This window comes from Trachemys scripta, chromosome 13, assembly GCF_013100865.1.
Source record: "Trachemys scripta elegans isolate TJP31775 chromosome 13, CAS_Tse_1.0, whole genome shotgun sequence".
Taxonomy (NCBI): domain Eukaryota; kingdom Metazoa; phylum Chordata; order Testudines; family Emydidae; genus Trachemys; species Trachemys scripta.
The window spans coordinates 39,214,851-39,227,078 of NC_048310.1; the positions used below are offsets into that span (position 1 = coordinate 39,214,851).

Sequence of the window (12,228 nt, forward strand, 5' to 3'; positions counted from 1 at the left end):
GTCTTTACCCGGCCGTGTCCGAGCTGCAAACGCTTTGGGGGAACTGGTCATTGGAACTGAAAAGAGTTATGGAAACAGGAGGTTTTATTAAAAGCCTGTTTATCAAGCCTACATTTTGAGCTGCAGTACAAATGCCAGCAATCTGAAATAGGGGGACTCAAGTCTCCCTCCCCCCACTCAGTGGGTGTTACATGGCTCCCACTGGAGGGGGGGGGGAGGACTCTTGGGAGCTGCTGCCCCGCCCTCTCCTTGGGCCGGATCTCCCTGAAGATTTCACAAGCCCACTGCGCGGAGGGCTGAGCTGAGACAGGCAGCATGTGCAGCTTCCAGCTCCCCTCTGGCTGGTACACTGCACAAGCTAATGGTGCATCTGGCCCCCTTTCTCAAGGGAGGCTTCTGGCTGGCTGCAGCAGCTGCCCCAGGAATGCCCTGGATCTGTGCCCTTCCACAAAGAGCCTGCTGCGCTGGTGTTTCTGCTTGATCACAGGGCTGCAGGGGAGGGAGGAGATGACAGTCCCATGATTTGCTTCTGCTCCCTGCCCCCCACCAGGACAGCACGGGCCACCCATCCCACAGCGTTCTCAGGCTCTTCACACATGCTCCTCTGTGCAGGGTGGGAACGGTCTGTGCCAACAGCCGACAGTCATTAACAGGCAGAGGGTGGGATGCAGGCTCACGGGGGGGTATTTACATTCAGAAAAATACTCTGGCTGCTACTCCTCCAGGCTGTGCCAGCCGACACTACAGATCGGGCATATCCTGCCCTCACAGCCCACGTTCCCTTCTGGCCTTCGCGCAGTGCCTAGAAGCAGTGCTTTCCCCTCTGCACAGGCTCTTCACACGAGGAGCTGGCTGCAAAAGGCAAACCAGCCAAAGCCCTGCACAGTCTTCACAGCCAGCTCTGCTGGGCAGCTGCCTGCATTGTGCTGTAAGGAAATCTGAGGTGCATTGACCAGGCCCCGTATTAGCCTCCTGCTGCTGCCTGAAGGGAGAGGGGTCCTGGCGCTGTGCTGTTCACTCCTTGGATCATTTCTACCACGCTGCATTGTGGAAAAAATACACTTGCTCTCCACCCCCGTCCAAAGCATCTCTCCTCCAGCTGCCCCCCAGCCAGCAGGGTGCTGAGTGGGATCTCCCAACAGGGCAGGGACCAGCCACGTCACATTTCTAGGAGCGAGGAGCCTAAAGTGCTCTAACAAGCTAATCTCAGGGAAGACGGACATCCCTATCTTAGAAGTGGAACTTTCCCAGGCCACACAGCTAATCCCTGCTCTGCTCACAAGCCCATCGCTGTAACCACTAGCCTCTACTTCTGCCCCAGGCAAAACTCTCACAAAGCGACACCTTTGCTCATTAAAGGTTTATTTTTATTTCTGGTTTAAAATCAAAATTAGCCATTCTCTGTAATTACATTATATATAGATTTATAGAGACTTTATAGAAAAGGTTTTTTTTTGTTTTTGCTTTTCTGCAAAACTCAGTAAATAAAAAATAAAATAAACCAAAAAGGTGGCAGCTTCTGTCCATCTGTCCCCTCTCTGTGTTGCTCCTCTCCCCCACCCTGCTTTAAAAGTGACTAACACCAGGGGAAGGCTCAGCTGTGGGAGGGGGAGGCAGGAGACCCTTGGAGCTGAAAAGAAGATACGCCAGCAGAATATATTAATATCTATGTCTCGTTTTATTTGAGTCCCGGGGACTCCAGGCGCTGAAGGAGGACGCTGCCCACAGCAAAGGGAGCTCCCGGAAAGAAACAACATCGCCTCAAAGTGCACGTCCATCTGGGGAGGTCTGAGCAGCCTGCGAGCTACTGGAAGGAGTCCCAATGCAGACTTCACGTGCCAGCCCAGTCTCCAGCAGGGGCACACAAGCTCTGGCCCCACCTAGCAAGTTGCAATAGAAAAGCAAGTTGGAGGGGAGGGGAGTGTCCGAAGCCCCACTTCTCCACGGTGGTGTGCCCACAGCCCCTCTGGCACAGTGCCGGGGGAGGGAAAGCTGTGCTCCGTAAGGCAGTGAGGGGGGGTGTCAGGCTGGCAGGGAGGTACTAATACTGCTGCATGTTCCCAAGGCATGGGAGCTGGGCCCAGGCTGAGAGAGCCTCCAGCAGCTCCTTGGTGCCTTCACCCCAAAGGGATCACACGTGTGTTAGTGCCAGCGTGTCTCAGAAAGCGGTGCTGGCCATGCTGCCTGGTGCGAAGATCCTTGGTAAGCTGTTCAGAGTCTCCTCCAGCCGCCGGTGAGCCGATTTACCATCTTCCCCTGCAAACACAAGCCACGGTCAGTCACCCAGCCACCCAGCAGGCTCCCTTCCCAGGCCCCTCTAAGCCCCCTGTCCCCTCCACTCAGGCCTTGGCCCAGCTGAGCTGCCCCAGTCTGGCAGTCAGGAGAGCAGTGTTGGCTCCCCCCGGCTCGGCCTGCAGCTTACTGCGAGCTCGGGGCTGATGCACACGGCTGGCTTCAGGCTTCTAAGGACGTTTCTATTCAATGTGAATTGTAACAATAAAGAATCCAGGTGGGGGTGCAGATGGAACCCAGGTGCTCAGCTCCAGCACCACTGCCCTCAAACAGTTCAGCTAAGGGGAAAATGCCCTCAGCTGGCAGAGCCTGTGCAGGCTGCAGCCACTAGGGGGCAGCACACATGCACACACCAGCAGGGCCGTACACTACATGCCGACACATTCGGGGCGTGCCACAGAACTGGGGTCCACACACAGCAAAGACACAGGTTAAAAGGACATGGCCGACAGGGTCCAAAACAAGAGACACTCGTGAGCAAAGCAGCAGGAATGGGGGAGCGGGAACGAATCTGGCCAACACGTCCCGACCTGTGCAGCTGCTGTCACGACCTGGAAGCCTAGTTAGCCAATCAGATGGGTCTCTCAGTGCCATCTAATAAATGATAATAAATAATAATGACACTTCACGTTCTCAGAGCACCTGCTGACATTACCTAGGGGACCAGGCTGCCGGGCTAGGGGCCTGCTTCTGCTCTCGCCCCGGCCAGGCCACGGATGGCGCCAGCAGCAGGCAAGGTGGCAAGCCTGAGCTCGTGGAGCGGGGCATGGACCAAAGGCCTATCACATATCCAGCTGGTCCACTGTGCCCTCTTCTGCAGCCAGGCTCTAGCATGGACAGGACCGGGGAGCCTCGCTCTAGGATCTAGCTCTGTGGCACTGGGACGGTACCAACAGGGGTGCGAGCAGAGTCTGGCTTTGGTGCCACCTAGAGGAGCCGCTCCAGGCCCCGGGCGTGCAGCAGGGCACTCACCGCATAGCATCAGGCTCTGCTTGGCCGCCTCCCGCACGTCCTCCTTGTCCGTTTGGCACAGATACACCAGCTGCTCGATGCTTTCTTTGGCCTGCCGGGAGAGGCCGACACAGCGCTGAGCCCATCCTTGCCCTGCCTGCACTCCCAACCCCGGGGCGCACTGTAGGCAGGGCAGCATGGGCAGGCAGAGGCCAGGAAGACAGGTAGAGGGTGGGAACAAGGTCTCTGTGGTCCTGTCTTGGTTCTGGCAGAGCGAGGGACCCAGGGATCAGTCCCAGAGCTCCACGCTTTCCCCCTGCAGGCAGTCGGCCAGGACAGAGTCCCCCATGGGCTGCTCTGGACCGGCTATGTCCCCTGCCCCCACCCTCCCCTCTGCCCTTAGTGCTGCCCAGGAGACCAGCAGAAGTGGTGGGTGGAGCTGCCTGCTGGCTCCTCCCCTGTGCGGGCGCATCTCATGGCTTCTCCGGGCTGGGAACAGGCCACCTCCTTGCTGCTGCCTGGGTCCATCCCAGTCTTGCTGGGGCTCCACTCCCTCCCCCCGTTCCCCTCCCCTCCACAGGATGAGCTCAGCCACCGCCCTGGCTCTCCGGACTCCAGCACAGGCAGGATGCTGCCGCCACTGTGCCTAGGAGGGGAGGCCACTGAGGTCCCACCGGCAGCAGGGCACAGGGAGGATCTGGGCAATTTCCCCTCTGCTGCCCTAGCCTGGGCCCCACGTCACCCCCCATGGACACAACGGCCCAGCGGTGAGAGGGGCACGGCCTTGGCAGCTGCTCATTGCCACCGATCCCCATGCAGATGAGCCCGGGGGCTGCACTTACCTTGAGACACCCCAGGGCCGCGCAGCTGGCGATTCGCGTCTGCGCCTCTTCATCTTCCAGCTGCTCCAAGTACCACACCAGGGCCTGGGGGACACAGAGATCAGCACCGCAGGGCTGTGCCGGCTGCCCCGGGCCGTTAGGCGTGGGCAGAGCCTCTGAGAGCAGCTGGTACCCCCCCAACCCCCATTCCCCGCCTGGCAGGGCTGCAAGGGCCCTGGGGCGCTCACCCGTTCCCGGAAGCGGGGGTTCTCGGCGAGGCTGCGCAGCTGGGCGGACACGGCACTGACGACTTTACTGTTGCCCTCGATGAGCAGCAAGCTCATGGCCTTCAGCCCGTCCTTCTTGAGCCGGCTCTCGGGCACTCGCTTCAGCGCCTTCAGCACCACGTCCTGGTCGTCTGAGTTCAGGTTCTGGGCCAGCAGCACTGCGGGGGGGTGGGGGGGTGAGAACAGCCGCAGCACAGCTAGGGCAGCCCTGAGCCCCACTTGTGCCCTGCGGGGCCGGGGTTTCACTCCCGCCTGCCAGCGGGACGGGAAGGCGAGCGCCCCGCACCGTCGGGAGAGCTGGGCCTGCCAGGGAAGAGTGTGCTTTCGAGGGGCCGTATCCCGGCCGCGCTGCGTGAGCCGCAGGCAGAAGGAGCTAGGGGAGAGCACTGAGCACACATGCAGGAGCAGCTCAGCCCAGACCCACTGCACCTTGGGCAGGGATCACAAAGCCATCGCGGCGCGCAGCCTAGGCCTGCGAGCGAGCTGGCACGGGCAGGTGCTAGAGACAGTCTGGTGCAGTCTGCTGCACTGGCACAGTGGGTGCTGGGCCATCCAATGACTCAGAACAGGGGAACCGCACCAGCGCCCCGCCTGTGCCAGCGCCGATACCACCCAACCTCCAGCACAGATCCCGCACCAGCGCCCCGCCTGTGCCAGCGCTGGTACCACCCACCCCTCGAGCACGGGAACCGCACCAGCGCCCCGCCTGTGCCAGCGCTGGTACCACCCACCCCTCGAGCACGGGAACCGCACCAGCGCCCCGCCTGTGCCAGCGCTGGTACCACCCACCCCTCGAGCACGGGAACCGCACCAGCGCCCCGCCTGTGCCAGCTCTGGTACCACCCAACCTCGAGCACAGATCCCGCACCAGCGCCCCGCCTGTGCCAGCGCTGGTACCACCCAACCTCCAGCACAGATCCCGCACCAGCGCCCCGCCTGTGCCAGCGCTGGTACCACCCAACCTCCAGCACAGATCCCGCACCAGCGCCCCGCCTGTGCCAGCGCTGGTACCACCCAACCTCCAGCACAGATCCCGCACCAGCGCCCCGCCTGTGCCAGCGCTGGTACCACCCACCCCTCGAGCACGGGAACCGCACCAGTGCCCCGCCTGTGCCAGCGCTGGAGCTATGAGGGGACTGCAGGCTCTTACCTTCCTCAGCCAGCTCCATGACGTAGGCGTCCAGTGTAGACACGGGGAGCGACTCGAAGTGGCTCCAGTACTGGAAGATGGTGAGCTGCTCACCCTGGCTGCTCCCAGGGCGCTTGGGCAGCCGCCGGTCCAGCACAACCTCCACAAGCTTCACGCACACTGCAGGGAGAGGGCACCAGGTTAGTACCCCGGGGCAGCCTGGGCACCTCACTGGCACAATGCCCCAAGGCTGTCTGGGCTGGCACCAAGACAGCCCCCTCCAGCAGGTTGGTACTTTGCCACCACTGGCATTTCCTGGAGGGGCGGGACGGGCTAGCCAAAGCAGAAGACTGGGAGGCAGGACTCCTGGGTTCTTTTCTCAGCTCTCAGAGTCACACTGTGCATGGGCGGGGGAGCCAGAGAAGGCCAATTGGAGCTGAGCCATTGCCCAGAGCTCTCAGCCCATCCAGGCAGTGCGGGGTGTCCCAAGACTGCACTCACCTGAGTCTGCCAGGCCCGACTGCCGCTCAGCCACGGGCGCTGCATACTGGGCACTGAGCGTGCGCAGGAACCGCTCCACGGGACAGGTGTACACATTGGGCTGCTCCACGCAGCGGTCCCAGAATGCCAGCACCCCCTCCTTCCGGGTGGAGAACTGCACCACTGTGGGCAGAGACACGGTCAGGGCCAGCCGCACCCAGCACGGGGCACGCTGCTGGCACTGCCAGCATAGGGGCAGGCTTCGCTCGCCATCACCGGGACTGCGTCAGGGAGCCCAGCACAGACCCCAGTGGCGAGCCCCGCCCTCTGACCCCAGCACACACTCTGGCAGGCAGTACCCCGTGGTGCCTGTCCGTGGGCCTGGGATGGGCGCTGTGCCAGGGCCTTTACCTTCCGCTGCAGCGTTGGCCGCTCCCGATTTCTCCTCCGTCAGCTGGCAGACAATCTCCAGCACCTGTGCTTCCCTCATCAGCTTGTCCAGGGCGTACATCTCCCGGCACCGCAGCGGCCCAAATGTGCCCAATTTCTGCAAGTCACAGACATGTCAGCGCCTGGGGGTGCCTGCACACTCCCAGCATGCCCGTCTGCCTTCAGAGCTGGGGGCAGCAGCTGTCACGGCTCGTGCCAGCCCGCAGCGTCCCTCGGTGTTGGCCAAGGGGGAGTCTGTGCTTGGGCTGGCTGGTGCCACCCCGCCAGCCTGGCGTCCCACCGGCCCCCCACTCTGCAGGAGCCCCCAGCAAGGCCACAGCCCCACGTGCCAGCAGATGCCCCCCACCACACAGCTTCCCATGCCGCACTCACCAGCAGCAGACGGTTGCAGTTACTGAGGTGCAGCACCACAGCCCTGTCCAGGAACTCGCTGCCGGTGCTCATGGGGTCAGAGCTGCCCTCAGAGCCGCTGCACGTGCCGGTGTCCTCGGCCGTCGCCTCGCAGCCTCCCAATGCCCCGCCCGCAGCACGGGCCCCGCCAGCCCTGCAGGAACGGGGGGGACATGTAAACACACACCCACAAAGCAAGGGAACCCCCCCCCCACCTCAGCCACAGGCGCCAACTGTCCTGCCCGAGGAACAGCCTCCAGCTCTCAGGGCTGGGGGTTAAATCCTTCCAGTTCGACTGCCGGTGAACTTGCACCAAAGGAAGAAAAAAAGAGCCCTGGTTTACGTAGGACCTACCCTATGAGCACCCTGCTGCTGCCGAGCCCGCAGACAACACGCACGCTCATCCCCACCCCCAACGGCCCCAGCGCTCAGTGACGCGCAGGCACAGCCGTGGGGCAGCAGGCCCCTCTGTGCATGGAGGGGCAGGTGGGGCGCTCCAGGGGCTGGGTGCTTGGGGTCACACCTGGGAAGCGATCGTGGGAGCCCCTGGAGACAGCCCCTGGCCATGTGGGTGGAAAACTCCCCGGGAAGCTCTCACCCTGCTAGAGTGGGTTCTGCCCCCAGGCTCCAGGGGCAGCTGAGGCCCCCCAGTGCACCCAGCCCCCAGTGACTGAGCCCTTTGGTCCCCTGGGGTGGGCAGCGCCAGCCACATTACAGAGAGGCCACACAGTGAGTCAAAAGTACAGCCAGGAACAGACCCCAGGAGTCCTGGGCCTCTGCCCTAACCACCAGCACCCACTGCCGCGCTGCGAGCACCGAACCCAGGAGTCCTGGGCCTCTGCCCTCACCCCCAGCACCCGCTGCCGCCCTGCAAGCACCGAACCCAGGAGTCCTGGGCCTCTGCCCTCACCCCCAGCACCCGCTGCCGCCCTGCGAGCACCGAACCCAGGAGTCCTGGGCCTCTGCCCTCACCCCCAGCACCCGCTGCCGCCCTGCGAGCACCGAACCCAGGAGTCCTGGGCCTCTGCCCTCACCCCCAGCACCCGCTGCCGCCCTGCGAGCACTGAACCCAGGAGTCCTGGGCCTCTGCCCTCACCCCCAGCACCCGCTGCCGCTCTGCGAGCACCGAACCCAGGAGTCCTGGGCCTCTGCCCTCACCCCCAGCACCCGCTGCCGCCCTGCGAGCACCGAACCCAGGAGTCCTGGGCTTCACACCCTTTTCTAACAGTCCCCCAGGCCTCCAAGGAGCGTGTTGTGCGGCAGCACCCAGAGTGGGAGAGAGCCTGGGGCAGGGGCCGTTGCTAGTCTGATCTCTAGATCCCTGTGGTTTAGAGTGGACAAGGAGTTGGATGGGTTTGGGACCCATTTCTGCTTCCCTCAAGATGTCAGCCCCCCACGTCTCGCAGGGGACAGCAGCTGGGCCACAGGCTCCCCTCTGCACCCCAGCTCTGGAAAGCTGCGGGGGGAGGAGGAGGAGGAGGAGGCAGTGAATACGAACCGCACTCCAGGACCCTGACCACTAGGTGGCGCTGCTGCCGCACAGCCTGCCCAAAGCATGGCTGGCTGGGACTAGGGGGCCCGCACGGGCACGGCAGCGCTCCTGGTGGCAAGGCCGAGGCTCCCCGCACCCCCGCAGTACCGGGGTCCCGCTGGCCGGAGGAGGCAAGGTGGGCATGACCTGCTCCACGTGCCCTGGGAGCTGCCGCTGAGAGCCAGGCCTGGCCACCAGTGGGCGATAGCCAGCAGGCTCTGGGCTTCCCGGGCACATGGAAGGGGACGGCAGCCACAGCAAAACTCCGGGACGGGGGCAACGGGGATCGAACCTGGCCCCTCGGTCTGACTCCCTGAGCTCAACGACCAGCTCTGCACGTGGCCCAGCTCCTACTGGGGGGGCCTGGGTCACCCCATGCAGGGAAGTGGCCAGGCCAGGCACCCTGGGTCAGCGCCTGGGACCAGAACCCATCCACAGCTATGTTCTGCCCCGCCCTAGGCCTCCTCAACTGGGGCAGCCAGTGCCAGCGCCCTTGGGGGGGGGGGCCCCATCCGGCTCACCGCTCGCTCCGGCTGCCCTCCTCCTCCGAGCCCTCCGAGTCGTCCATGTCCGAGGTGTTGAGGAAGCTGAAGCTCTCCAGGGCGTGCTCCACCGTCAGGCTGATGCTGGAGGCGCGGCTCAGGAAGATGCCCTGCTTGTGCTGTGGGGACAGTAAGGAGTGGGGGCTGGGCAGGCTGTGTCCCCGGGCCACTGGCCAGCTGCTGCTGCCCGGCATTTCTACCAGCTGGGACCCATCCCGTGGCCCTCGGGCCTGGGCTACTCCACCACGCACGGCGGGAAGACGGGCTGTGGGCACACTGCAGCAGGGACAGCTGGTTCTAGACGCCACAGTCCCTACCAAGCCACATCAGCTGCCCGTCACCCCAGAGTCTGCCCCAGCTGCCCTGGGACCCGGCCACGGTTGCTGGGCCCTGCTCCCCAAACCCCGCTCTCCACGATGTAATCCCTTCCACCCCCCATCTGACCGGCACAAGGGGCACAGGGCAGGGGGACCATGACAACAGAGCCCATGAACCAGCATCCCCAGCCCAAGGACATTCGCTGCCCTACGTGGGAAGGGGAGGAGCTGGGCACCTACCCGCATGGCTGCCGTAGGGCTGGCACCATCCTCGAGGCCCCACCGCTGCCCCCTTACCATGAGGATCTCCTCTAGACGTTTCAGCTCCCGCTCCAGCGGCTGCAGCTCGGGAAACTGCCCCCGGTAGTCGTCCAGGGCCGAGCACAGCGAGCCGATGGCCTCCTCCAGGCCGCAGTCCACAGGCTTGGGCCTTGGCACCTCTGCTGGGCTGGGGGGCGGGAGCGAGGCAGGGGCCGGCCTCCCCTTCTCCTCTGAGACTGGCTGCAGCACCACTGGCCGGCCCGGGGAGACCTCATGCCCCTGCGGCCCCAGAGCTTGGCACACAGCGGCCTCAGACCGCCCCACCACAGGCTCACAGGCCTCGGCCTGAGACATGGCCCCACAGAGCTCAGCCTCCGGGCCCTTGTCGGGCCCTGCCCAGGGCACCGGCGAGTTCGAGGCCTCGGGGAGGGCGTCCGTTTCCAGGGGAGGCAGCTCCCCGGTGTTGGGGTCCTGGGGGTCTGGCGAAGGCTCCCCACCATGGGCGCTGGGGCCCTCCCTGCAATCCACTGCCGCGTCCAGGCTGCTCTCGCTGATGTGGCTCAGAGTCCGGGAGTAGGGCACATGCCCATTGACCACCACCTCCTTCCTCGCGCCCCCTGGCTCCTCCTGCCGGCTGGGGGGCTCGGCTGCAGCGCCCGCCTCCTCTTGCTGGGAGAAGGCGATCTCTATGGCAGGGGCGGAGGCCTGCACCTCGGGCTGTACGATGGGCTTGTGGGAGACGTGGCGGGCGCTGCCCGACAGCTGGGGGCTGGAGGAATCATCCGACGACTCCGAGGAGATGGACCAGGCTGTGCCGTTCTCCAGCTCCTCCTGCCGCCGCAGCATGTTCTAGAGAGAGATGGCACGTCAGCGCGGCCCCTCGCCGCCGGCCACGCTGCGCCCCGCTGCCAGCGATCACCCCCGCAGCCACCAGCCACTCCCACCCACCCTGCCAATGCCCCCAGCAAGACCTGGCCCCACCCTCCCCTCACAGCCAGCAGCCCCGCCCACCCAGCCCCTGGCCACGCCCTCCCCTCACAGCCAGCAGCCCCACCCACCCTGCCCCTGGCCACACCCTCCCCTCACAGCTTTCTCCAGCCCCCCGCCCTCCACCGCTGCCAGGGTGTCACACTGGCTCACTTGGGTCCCAGCAGCCTCCCACTTCCCCCTCAGCAGCTCCCCTACCCCCCCATCTGCCCCCAACCTGCTGAGTCCCAGGGTCTGCCAGCTCCCTGGGGGCAGGGCAGTCACGGTGAGGATACCAGCCCAGCCTAACTCCATGTCACCCCCAGCATCGCAGCCAGCTCCCCACTGGGCAGGGCTGCGGGAGCCAAGAGCTCAGCCCCCTTCAGGCTTGGGACCAAACCAAACCCTCCCCGGTGCGGGGAGCATCCCACTGGCAGGGTCCCATCCGCGGGCCATTGCTCCAGCCTCGGGGCCAGGGTCCCCGTCACGTCGGCTGGGCCCTGACAGACTGCCTGGGAGGAAGGGGCTGGCCAACACAGCCCCAGGCATTTCAGCACCACGCTGTGAGCCGGGCTCGTCAACACAGTGTGTACTCTGGTGCCCAGCCTGCACCAGCCCCACTCCCCCGCCCCCGGAGCTGCCCCACAGCCACAACGGGACACGAAAGCCTTGTGCAGACACACACATACTCCGCACACCTCCCCATGCCGTGTGAGTGCCCACATTCCCCCGGCACAGGGCCCAGCTTCAAAGGGCGAGGGGGGTGTTGGGAAGGGGATGTCCCATCAAAGCAGGGCTGGGTCCACCTCCAGGGTATTCCCTGCTGTAACTGCTCCACCCCACTCAGAGCCGGGGATAGAACCCAGGAGTCCTGGCTGCCAGCCCCTGCTCTGTGCCCTTCCTCCAGCCCCTAACCCCACAGCGGGCAGCCCCAGAGCCACCCCAGGTGTGAGCAACGGGTCCCGTTGGCGGGGCTGGCATGAGCAGTACGAGATGGGGCAAGGAACAGTGGAGCTGGAGGCGCGTCTCACTGTGGGCACGGACTGGGCTGGAAAGGGCAAGGGGGCAGGGTCTATATCTATGGCAAGCAGCTACAGCACCACCTTTGGCATGGGGCAGCCGGGGCAGCCTCAGAGTAAAGACTTGTCCATGCAGGGAGAGGCTGGCATGGGCCTGAACAGGCCTCTGGGGAATGGGGCTTCCCCTCACACTCGGATCCCTGCCCAGCCTGGAGCCTACGGGCGGCTGCCAGCTCAGAGACAGCAGTTTGGGGGCTGGGAATCCCTGTCCGACAGGTTCCCAGAGCCAGGCCCTATGGATGGGCTAGTGAGCAGGTCGTGCTATCTGGGGTGACTAGCCCACCCAGGCTAAGCTACAGGCTGGCCCCAGCCAGCGAACTTACACGGCCCCGCTGCGGGCATCTCCCGAGCGGGACCGAGGAGCCCTCGCTGCAGGAGCAGCTCCGAGACAGCTTCTCAAGCAGCGTCTCACGGACGATGTCCAGCAAGGCCCCCCCGGGTTTCTCGGAGGCCGCCCACTCCGGGCTTTTGGGCAGAGAGAAGAGGGAGCTGTCAGCAGGGGGGAGGGATCTCGGGGGCATTCAGCCGGCGGCTGGGGCGGCCTGGCTACTCCATCTGCCATCCTCAGGGCGCAGCGGCTCTGGCACGGGGGGGGAGGGGCCCTAGCAGGACATCTGCAAATCAATGAAGCAGCAGCCCAGAGGGCCATGTCCCTTGGAGCTGCCCCGGGCGTGGGCCACAGGCGACCCACGCAGAGCACAGGGGAGCCCTGCGCTCCCACACGGACACACC

At 64.7% G+C, this 12,228-nt stretch overlaps 1 protein-coding gene across 5 annotated transcripts in view; it reads right to left on the reverse strand.

The window, feature by feature from the left end:
• Positions 1-1,657: 1,657 nt before the first annotated feature.
• Positions 1,658-12,228, reverse strand: part of RIPOR1 (RHO family interacting cell polarization regulator 1) — a 102,909-nt gene continuing 92,338 nt past the window's right edge. For 3 of the 5 annotated variants that reach the window (XM_034788342.1, XM_034788341.1, XM_034788340.1), the window contains exons 13-22: positions 9,431-10,300; positions 8,852-8,992; positions 6,783-6,956; positions 6,372-6,507; positions 5,982-6,143; positions 5,502-5,660; positions 4,313-4,509; positions 4,086-4,169; positions 3,265-3,355; positions 1,658-2,256 (exon numbers count right to left, since the gene is read on the reverse strand). In XM_034788342.1, the coding sequence (XP_034644233.1) occupies positions 2,159-2,256; positions 3,265-3,355; positions 4,086-4,169; positions 4,313-4,509; positions 5,502-5,660; positions 5,982-6,143; positions 6,372-6,507; positions 6,783-6,956; positions 8,852-8,992; positions 9,431-10,300 (2,112 nt within the window). In that variant the 3' untranslated portion in view covers positions 1,658-2,158. Of the gene's footprint in view, positions 2,257-2,822; positions 2,887-3,264; positions 3,356-4,085; positions 4,170-4,312; positions 4,510-5,501; positions 5,661-5,981; positions 6,144-6,371; positions 6,508-6,782; positions 6,957-8,851; positions 8,993-9,430; positions 10,301-12,228 lie in introns of all 5 variants that reach the window. The other 2 variants (XM_034788344.1, XM_034788343.1) reach the window with 2 other exon arrangements.